We start from the raw sequence: 9,748 nt of genomic DNA on the forward strand, positions 1-9,748 counted from the left end.
AGGCAACTTTGGCTCCGCGGCGGGCCCGCCCCCGCCGCCACCCGATTGGCCACGGGCCGTGATTGGCATCAAGAGCCACCACTGCGGAGGGCGGAGGGGCGGGGCTGGGTCCCGGTGCCCGGCGCTGCCGCGGGGGTGATCCCAGTTGGACCCCGGGGTTTCTCCAGTTGGCTCCAGTGCAGCCCAGTGTGGTCCCACCCGTGGGCTGTGTGACCATCCCCGCGTGTCCCTGTTGCTCCCCGCGTGGCCACGGGTGGTCCCAGTGTGCTCATTCTGGGCCCCACTGTAGCCCTGGTGGCTCGAGTTGGCCCTGGGGTCACTCCTAGTTTGGCCATGAGTGGTCCCGGTCTGATCACTGTTGGCCTCAGGGTAGTCCTGGTTTCCCCAGCTGGTCCCAGTTTGGTGTGGGTTGTCTCAGTGTAGTCACTGTTGGCCCTGGGGCAGCCATGGTTGCCCCAGTTGGTTCCAGTTTGGCCGTGGGTGGTCCCAGTGTGGTTGCTGTTGACCCCGGGGTATCCCTGGTTGCCCCAGTTGGCCCTGGGGCTGCCTCAGTTTGTCCATGGGTGGTCATAGTGTGGCCACTATTGCCCCTAGCATATCTCTGTCCCAGTGTGGCCCCAGCTGGTCCCAGTTTGGCCACTGGTGGTCTCAGTGTGGTCACTATTGGCCCCAGCATAGCCCTGGTTTCCCCAGCTGGCCCCGGTTTGGCCCCAGTTTGACCACGGGTGGTGCCACTGTGGTTGCAGTGGCCCTGGGGTGGTCCCCTGGTACCCAGGGTGGCTCCAAATGACTTCCCTGCCTGCCCACAGTGCCAGGCAGCCTTTGCTTGGTGCTGCTTCCCTCCAGTGTGGCACACTGATGGCTGAGGAGGAGGAAGCAGGAGCTGCCTCCATCCCTGCCTGACACCTGGAGGCCTGTGCACAGGGAGAGGAATAAGACAGACATCCATGTCCATATCCCAGCCTGTCCTCAGGGGTTTTCCCAAACAAGAAACAGATAATTAGATAAATAAACCAGAAAAGGCCATGGCTGGGCAGAGCTTCACACGCTCACGGGGCACATGTGGTGCAGGGACTTCTTGGGGCTGCTCCTTCTCCCTCTCAGAATATTCCAGGATTTTACCCACAGAGAAAGGGACATGAACCGGTTTTGTTTGGATGGCCCCATGAGCAGCACCTCTGCTTTCACACAGAGCTCTGAGCAACACCTTGTTTGCTGAGCTCAGCTCTGCTTAACCTGGGTCTCAAATCCGAGATGCTTCCCCATCCCAACGTGACCGAGCTGTGGCACATGGAGTTTGCTCATCCCCTCCTCCCTCAGGGATAAGAGGCTCCAAGCTGAGCCTGGAGCAGTTGCAGGATGCATCACAGCTATTTTTAACCTCTCCCAGCTGTTCCAGGTGGAAAAAAAGCACACCTGGGCCCTGATGGGGGGGTACCCAAGGGCTCTGGAGGGCACGTGAACTCACACACACAGCACAGGGCTGTCCCCACCCCAGGGAGGCAGAAAGAGGTCAGAGGACTGGAGCTGTTGAGTGTGGTCATCAAATCCAACCCAAAAGGAAGCAGAAAAAAAAACAGGGGCAGGAGACACAGCAGGGACAGGGATCACCTTATGAGGGAGTGTGGGAAGGTGGGGCTCTGTCATGGACCAAAGCAAAGCCTGGGAGGGCCTTCCCACACTCCTGTTAACTAAAATCCATGCTCTGTCCCCATCGGGATGCCTCAGGGTCAGCATGAGTTCCTGAGGAGCAGCTGGGTAGTGAGGGAAAGCAAAGTCCAGGACAAAATTGCCAGTGGCAGGAGGGAGCTGGTGCCCCCAGCTCCTTCCACAGGTGCTTCCAGAGCACCCTGAAAGCCACAGCAGGGAATGGTGACATCTCTCCAGCTGAGGGGGACACCAGGGCTCTGCTCTGCTCCCCAGGACCACAATGGGCTGGAATTAAGGGAAGCACCCACTCACCAGAATTCCGGAAATAAACAGAGCCGGGCTTGACCTCCTCAAGTTCCTTCCTCGTGGAAGAAACATGGGAGATGTTTGAGAGTGGAAATATGGAGGTTTGAGGCAGGATGCAGAGGTGGGACAGGCAGCATCAGCACTGGCAGGGACAACATATCTTTGCCTAGAGAGACCCCAAAAGCTGCCCAGACACCCCAAGGGGGGTTAGGTTAAAGGTACAAACCCCCTTAGGGGGGTCACCTAATTCTGTCCCCCAGCCACTGCCAGGCTGTCCCAGAGCTCATCCCACTGTGGGGCTCTCCTGACTCTCCCCAAGCCCAAACTTCACAGCACAGGGGCAGGAGACTCCACGGCTGCCTGGGATCAGCACCACGGCCACATCCTGCCCAGCATTTGCTGGTGCCAGTGGAGCTGCCCAGGGCTGGATGGGCACGATCCCTGCGGGAATGAGAGATGGGAGCAAACAGGAGCTGAGAGCCCATGGAGCTCACCCAGGATGTGTGCAGGGTTCTCATCTCCTGGACCGTGTTGGCTTTGCCTGACAAAGAAAAGCATCTGTGGAGCAGATAAATAAAACCAGGCAGTGCCTGGGGCCGCTTCCCAAAGCTGCCATGTGCTCTTCCAAACCAGCTATCATCAGCTCCTTCTCCAGTGATCTGAAATAGCAGGAGGGAAGCCCTTCAGCTGCATCATGAATCATCCCTGGGAGGCAGAGTGGTTATTTTTATGGTTCTGTGGCTCACGTGGAGCTGCCAGTGCATCCCTCAGAGATGGGCTGTGGCAGTGGGACACAGTCCTGTCCCTGCTGGGAGCTGCTTCCATGGGGACCAGGAATCCCAAGGGCCCAGCATCCCAGGAGGTTCCCTATGAAGGGAATGTGATGGTGAATGCCATCAGAGGTTTGCCTTTGCTCAGGGAAAAGGGAAAAGCTGTGCTGATGTGAGGGGGTTGGATGGCCACAGGAACAGCCCCATGGAGCTCAGGGTGTCGCTGTGAGTCCTCTCTCCCCTCTCTGTGCCTGATGGCTCCCATGGAAGCCACTCCCTGGGCCAGGATCTCTCCTCTTTGGGCAGCGTTTCAGACCTCCATCACCCTCCACCACAGTGGAACTAAACAAGAAGAGAAGGAGGGGTGGATGGGGAGGAGTTGGCATATGGCTGAGCTGGGCACCCCGCAGGAAACCATAAACCTTGCAGCACCTGTCACCCCAAGGTGACAAACACTGACCTGGTAATGAAGGAAACAGCGGGCAGGGACCAGAGCCCATGCCCACCCACCTGCCACCCCATCCTCCTGCCTCGGCTCTGAGGGGCAGGAGCCCCATGGATCAGAACTATGGGAATGTTCTTCCAGTTTGTCTGGAAAAGCCCCCTTTGCTGTGGTGACAGTGTGACAGCAAACACGAGCTCTTCCCTCAGACAGAGGGATCGCTCAAGACGAGCTGTGTGTGCCCCTGCCCTCCTGGGCACTGGTTTGGGGGTGCCAGGGCCTGGCTGGCCCTGCTGCCGAGCTCTGGAGAGCTGGGAAAGGGGAGGGAGCTGAGCCAGGGGGTTGGGCACCTACACCTGCACACCGTGATCCACACGTGTCTGGCTGCAAGAACAACCCCCTGGCAGCACAGCGAGCCAGGGACTGTGCCAAGGTGTGCAAACAGAGGCACAGGGATGCAGATAAGAGGCCAAGCTGTGCCACCCAGCACCCACCAGCAGCCTGGCCAGAGCCTGTGCTCCCATTCCCTGCTGGCACAGGAGCAGGGTGAGCTTACACAACGTGCTTGGGCTGAAATATTTATCAGGCTGTTCAAAGGCAAACCAGACAGGAGGCCAGGCAGGAGGGGAGCAAGCACACACACACGCATGAGGTGCTGGCCATGGTCCCCCTGAGCCCACTCCAGGCTGCCAGGGGGTCCTTGGGAACTCCAAGCATGTCTCCCTGGGTGTCCCCAGTGACCCTCACTCACAGTGTGGTGAGGTGAAGACTGGGGCACTCAGGGTCACTGGCAGCCGGTGTGTCCCCAGGGAGCAAGGACACGGTGAGCTCGAACTTTGGGCCAGGAATTGGTGCCAGCAGGTGCCTTTAGGCAGCACCAAGAGGTGCTGGGGCAATCAGGGGAAGCTGGGAAGTCACTGGGAGCCTGCTGGATGCATGCACTGGTTACACACTGGTCCCCTGGTACCACAGCCTTCCCAGAGCAGGTGCTACAGCCAGGGGCCCCTCCCTCCATGTAAATGCTGCCCCAAAACCAGGGAAGGCAGGGAGGGGACCAGGCAGGAGTGCAGCCAAGTTGGGGCAGGAGCTGCCAAAAAGAAAAGCAATGCCCATCACCACATCCCCCTGCAGCACAATCTCTTTGGAGGAGCAGCAGGGGCAGGATCAGCCCCAGCTCCCACCTCACACATGGGAGGGACTGTGTGGAGTTGCAGGGGGAAAAAAAAAACAAACAAGGACCAAAGCACCTCCTGGAGCCCCAGGCATGGGCAGACCTTTTTCCAAGTTTGAAATGGAAAAAAAAACAACAAAAAAAACCCCCCAAAAACCCTAAACCACTTGGTTTCTCAACTGGGGGCCCCACCACCCCTAAAACCCCCAGGCACCTGAGCGCAGCCAAAGGGCAGAGTCAGTAGAAACCTTTATTAAACACGAAGCTCAGAGGAACACAAGCTTATTAAATGGCAGTAAAAGTGAAAGTGCGTCTCCAGCCCGGCCCAGGGGAACCCCAGGACCCCCCTCTCCTCCCCTCCCATCCCAGTGGCCTGGGGATTGGGGAGACAGAGCCAAAAGCCTGAAAGGCTGCACGGGGAGGGGAAGAAAAGCCTGGAGACAGCGTTGGGTCCTTACCTGTAGAGATGCACTCCCTGGGACACCTCTGTGTCCCCTAAGGAGACATGCCCATGGTCCCTGGGGCCACCAGGCCCATCCAGCCCCGTCCCCCCTCCCCCAGCCACTGCCACAGCTGTGGCCTTGCCAGCCTCATTTTGGACATGAGCAAAGCCAGGATGTGCTGGCAAGGCCCCAGTGGCCTCCTGCTCCTTCCTGCCCCCTCCATGTCCCGGGAGAGCTCCCACTCGCCATAAATAATAAATAAATACCCCGTGCTCAGCCAGGCTCTGGGCAGCTCCCCACACAGGGGGCACAGCCCTGACCCAGCACCCCCCACATCTCCACCACCCCCTCCCAGCACAACAAACCCTCTCAGCACCCTCACTCTGCTGTACAGCCCCCCCCCTAAACCCCCGTGGAAATGAAACGCTGTCCCCAGGGGACAATAATAAATTAATCAAATCTATACACAGGACTGCTTAAAGCTCTGGAATGGGCTCCTGGGGGGCTGCCCTGGGCAGTTCCCCCGTGACCAGGACCCTGGGGGGGGAGTCACCCAAGATGGGAACCCCATCCTGGCATCCCTCCTTGTGGGGCTGGAGCTGGGGATGCCCCCGGCCCCCGCCGGGCTGGGGGGGTGGAGGGAGAAGAGGAAAATATTGCAAGAAGGGGACGGGAGAGGAGCAGCGGGCGCTGCAGCCAGAGGGGCCGCCTGCCCTGCCCGCCCTGCCAGGGCTGCCCCCCTCGCCTGGCAGCTCCCCCGAGCACCTGGGCAGAGCTTCAGAAGTCCAAGGGGGTGAAGTCCCCAAAGTTGCAGTCGAAGAGCTCGCTGATGCCCTCGCCCTCCTCCAGCCCGAAGTGATAGTCCTGCGCCTGCGGCGGCGACAGGTTGATGAACTCATCCGCCAAGAAACCCGCCAAGTCCTCCCTGCTCTGCTCCAGGAGGATGTCCATGGAGGCCAGAGGTGACAGGCTCACCTCCTCCACCTTGCTGGGCAGCGCGCTTGTCCCTGGCAGCAGCGCTTCTGTGGGGATGGGAAATAGCTGTAAATCCCACAGAAGTTGCCAAATAAACCCCCCAAAAAAGCATTTTTTGGCAATGGAGAACCTGGCTGTTCCCACCTCCCTGCCTTGCTGGGGTGCCCAAGCATCATCCCAGCTCCTTGCTTGCACTGACAGCTGCAAACACAGCCAGAGCCACTGTGACAGCACACCAACATCCCTGTCCCCAGCCCCACCTTGCTCTCCGGGGAGCAGTGGCATGTTCACGTCCTGGGTGGGATGCAGGAGTGGGGAGGCTCTGGACTGCGAACACCTGGGCGAAGAGTCCTCTGTGGAGGCTTTGAAGGGGCTCTTGACAGGGCTGCAGACCCCTGAGCTGTCCTCGGGGCAGAGGAACACATCGATGGGGCCCTGAGTGCTTCGCATGGAGACCTGGAAAGCCTGGGGAAAAGGGGAGAGCAGTGAGACAAGCGAGTGCAGGGATGCCCAGGGAGAACTAGGCTGTGCAGAGGGGTCAGAGGGTGGCCCCAACTCACCTCTGCTGGGTCTGAGACCTGCAGCTGGGTCTCGGGGGGAGCTTTGATAACCATCACCATCTGCTCCGCGGGGTCCACGACGCTGCGGAGATCCTGGCAGGTGACATAGGCTGCGGTGGGGCGGGTCAAGGAGCAGACAGCACAGGGATCACTCCATGCAGGGACTGCAGCTCATCCCCGGGGGCTCAACCGCATCCCCCCACCCAGCTGGTCCTGTCCCACGACCAAAGGATATTGCTGGTTGGCGGGGTCCTCGGTGAGCAGGCGCAGCTGCACCGTGCACATCTGGATGAGCTCGTCCAGCTGCCGCTCGGCCGCCTGCAGCTCCCGCAGCTCCTTCTCCAGCAGCCGGTGCCGCCCGGGCGCTCCCACGGTGGCCTGGCTGCCCCTGGGGAGCACCGTGTCCGTCAGCAGCCACACCCCACAGCTCCCTCTGTCCCCACCCAGGCCAGGCTACATCCCACCCCACATCAGGGGAATCAGCCTGGTGAGGATTTCTCGGTAGGGCACGACCCTGGGGTCCATTTCCCGAGCCTGGAGGCAGCCCCCCCACTCCCTGGGATGACTGAGGGAGCCCAAGGGGGACAACAGGAATACCAGCACTGCTCAGGAGCCACCTGCCACTGAGCACAGCCCTCGCCCACAGGGAGCCACCACTTGACCCGTGAGCAGATGCTCCGGTGACCCTGCTCTGAGCTTCTCCACCCCGCTAAGACCCTGCTCTACCCTGAGCCTGGCCCAGACGGCTCTCCCAGCCCAGGGGACAGCCAGACACAGCCCCACGAGCCCAGGCAAGGGACGTACAGCCACTGGATGTGGTTCTTGGATTTCTTGGTGATGAGCTGGATGCCCTCCAGGACATTGGTGATGTCGTAGATGCGCCTCTTCTGCACCTTCAGGACCTCAGCCGCCCAGTTGAGATCCACCACGCCATCGGGTGACTGGCTCAGGAGCTCCAGAAAGCGCTTGGTGGTGAGGTTCAGCGAGGTTTCATAGCGGGACTTCTCTCCAGGAGACTTTGCCCCTGCCAGCCACCAAGGACAAGTGTGATTTTAGCCACAAGGCTGGAGCTGAAAGGTCCCAAAACTGCCCCCATACTTGCAGGTGGCTCGTGCAGCAGGGACCACGGCCGGCACCCCAAAACCAACGTGCTTTCTCAGGGCAAAGGGGTGAGCTCCCCAAACCCTTTATGGGGAGGATGCTGCAGGACCTGGCACAGGCTCTGACACCTGTGCTCCACCTGGGACACTGCACCCACCCCGTGTTGGCAGCTACAGCTCCATCCACAGGGAGGGATGGAGCAGGTGTGGTGCCCAGCAGCTGGGCAGGACAACTATGTCACCAGCCACAGGGACAGCAGCAGCTGTGAACAGTGCACAGAAACAGGTCAGCCCCAGGAACAAACTGACACGAAGGAACAGGGAGAAGCTGCCTGTGGGAGCTGAGTGGGGCTGCAGGACCCCTGCTCTGGGCTGGACTGTCAAGGGGGGGTCAGGGGGAGCAGTACCTTTAGCGGGGTTCCTGGCCTTGCCCCGGACCACTGGCAGGCTCTCTGCTATGTACTGGTGATCCGTCTCCAAGTTCAGCTTCCTCTTCACCTGGAAGGGATGGGGCCATCAGAGGGGCAGCTACCATCCCACTGGTGGTGGAATGTGACCCGAGGGATCCCCCCAGGGTCACAGAGGCCCGGCAGGAAGGGGCTGACAGGAGCAGGTCCGCGGCTGCCATGCACGCCAGCGAGGATGGGGGGCTGTCCCCGCCGCGGGGGGCCCCGCCAGGCTGCGGGGAGCGCCCCAAAGCCGGCGGAGGCCGAGGCGGGGGGAGGCAAAGCACGGCCCAGCGCCCGGGCGGGCCTGCGGCTTCCGGAGCGGCAGCGGGGCAGGGCCGGCCCGGCAGGTGCTGCGTGGCACGGCCCGGCTGTAGAGCAGGGCACAGCCGGGAACGGCCTGGCACGGAGCAAGGCATGGCATAAGGCACAGAACGGGGCAGAGCAGGGAGCAGCACGGCCCGGCCCGGTGTACAGCATGGCTCGCTATTCAGCTCGGCCTGGTATATAGCCCAGCTCGGCGTACAGCCCGCCTATACAGCACGGTCAGCTACACGGCCCGATCGGTACCCAGGCGGCTCGACGCGGCCCAATCCTGCACGGCCCAGTACACAGTCCGGTCCCCGCAGCCCCCGCCCGCCCACCGCCCCCTCCCCGTCCCACTCGCGGGGGTTACCGGCGGGCGGCCCAGCGCGGGCCGTCTGGGCGCGGCGCCGGGGCGGGCGGGCTGCGGCGTGGCGAACAGCAGGAGGTCGGTATCGGGGTGGCCGCCGCCGCCGCCCGCGGGCTCCTCGGCGGCGGAGACGATGAGGAGGTGCGGGGAGGCGCTGCCCAGCAGCGCCGCCAGCCCCGCCGCGCCGCCCGCCGCCGCCATGGCTCACATGGCAGCCGGTGCCGCCGGGGCGGCGGGCGGCGCGGCGGGCAGGGCGCGGGTAGGGGCGCGGCCCATGGCGGGCGCGGGGCCGCTGCGCTCCGGCTGCAGCTCCGGCTGCGATCCCAGCCCCGGCTGCGATCCCGGCCGCGGCTCCGCTCGGTGCCCGCCGGCTGTCTCGGCGCGCCGGCCCCGCGCGCCTTTGCGCGCCAAATCCTTTTTGCCGCGAAAAGCGGCGCGAGCCGCCCCGCCGCCCGCCCATTGGCTGCGCCCGGCGCGGCGGGGGCGAAGGGGCGCGCCCTCATTGGCTGCGCCCGGCGGGGCGGTGGGCGGTGCCGCGCTCCCATTGGCGGGCGGGGAGCCGCGCTGACAGGCGGCCAATCGGCGGCGCCGCGCCGGGGGCGGTGGCCAATGGGAGCGCGGCCCGGGGACGCGGCGGGGGCGCCGCGTGGGTGGGGAGCGGGCGGGGCGGGGGTCCCCTCTGTGTCCCCTCGTTGTGTTCCCCCCTTGTGCCCCCCCTTCACTCCCCCTTGTGTCCCCCTGTGTGACCCTCCGTGTGTCCCCCCATGTGTCCTCTCCTTTTGTCTCTCTTCTGTCCTCCCGTGTGTCCCCTCCTTGAGCCCCCCGTGTATCTCCCCTTGTGTCCCCCCGTTGTGTGTCTCATATGCCCACCCTGTGCCCCTCGTGTGTGTCCCCCTGTGCGTGTTCCCCTCGTGTCCCCCTCTTTTGTCCCCCCGTGCCCACCCTGTGTCCCTCCGCCGATTCCCCGCTCCCAGCCGGCCCTGGCCGCTCCTGCTTTTCCCGGCCGCGGGAAAGCCTCGGGCAGAGCCGGTCCCTCCCGGGCTCACGGTCGGGCTTCCGGCTGCGGGCGCGGCCATTCCTCGCTCGGGATGGCGCGGGAGGGCACCGGCACACACCCACGGCGAAATTCGTACCCACGGATGGCACTGGTGGCACACAGGGTGGGTTTGGGCTCTGCGGGGTGGCCCTGTGTGTCCCCCCTCCCCAGGGGTG

General features: G+C 63.1%; 1 protein-coding gene across 1 annotated transcript; it reads right to left on the bottom strand.

The window, feature by feature from the left end:
* Positions 1–5,109: 5,109 nt before the first annotated feature.
* E2F1 (E2F transcription factor 1) lies at positions 5,110–8,833 on the bottom strand. Its single transcript, XM_050313686.1, has 7 exons — positions 8,540–8,833; positions 7,825–7,915; positions 7,122–7,341; positions 6,553–6,705; positions 6,318–6,432; positions 6,018–6,222; positions 5,110–5,804 (listed from the first exon to the last, which is right to left on the bottom strand). The coding sequence occupies exons 1-7, from the start codon at positions 8,735–8,737 to the stop codon at positions 5,560–5,562; spliced, it is 1,227 nt and encodes a 408-aa protein (XP_050169643.1). The 5' UTR covers positions 8,738–8,833; the 3' UTR covers positions 5,110–5,559.
* Positions 8,834–9,748: the final 915 nt, after the last annotated feature.

This window comes from Myiozetetes cayanensis, unplaced genomic scaffold (assembly GCF_022539395.1).
Source record: "Myiozetetes cayanensis isolate MyiCay16 unplaced genomic scaffold, myiCay2020 scf19, whole genome shotgun sequence".
Classification (NCBI taxonomy): Eukaryota; Metazoa; Chordata; class Aves; order Passeriformes; family Tyrannidae; genus Myiozetetes; species Myiozetetes cayanensis.

Bases quoted from the DNA above. Each gene is read 5' to 3' on its own strand.
- E2F1 (XM_050313686.1), bottom strand. From the start codon at position 8,737: ATGGCGGCGGCGGGCGGCGCGGCGGGGCTGGCGGCGCTGCTGGGCAGC. The intron at 6,433-6,552 runs ATATCCTTTGGT...GACCCGCCCCAC, and splicing joins GAGGACCCCGCCAACCAGCA to CGCAGCCTATGTCACCTGCC. The intron at 5,805-6,017 runs GTGGGGCTGGGG...CCATCCCCACAG, and splicing joins ACTGCTCCCCGGAGAGCAAG to AAGCGCTGCTGCCAGGGACA.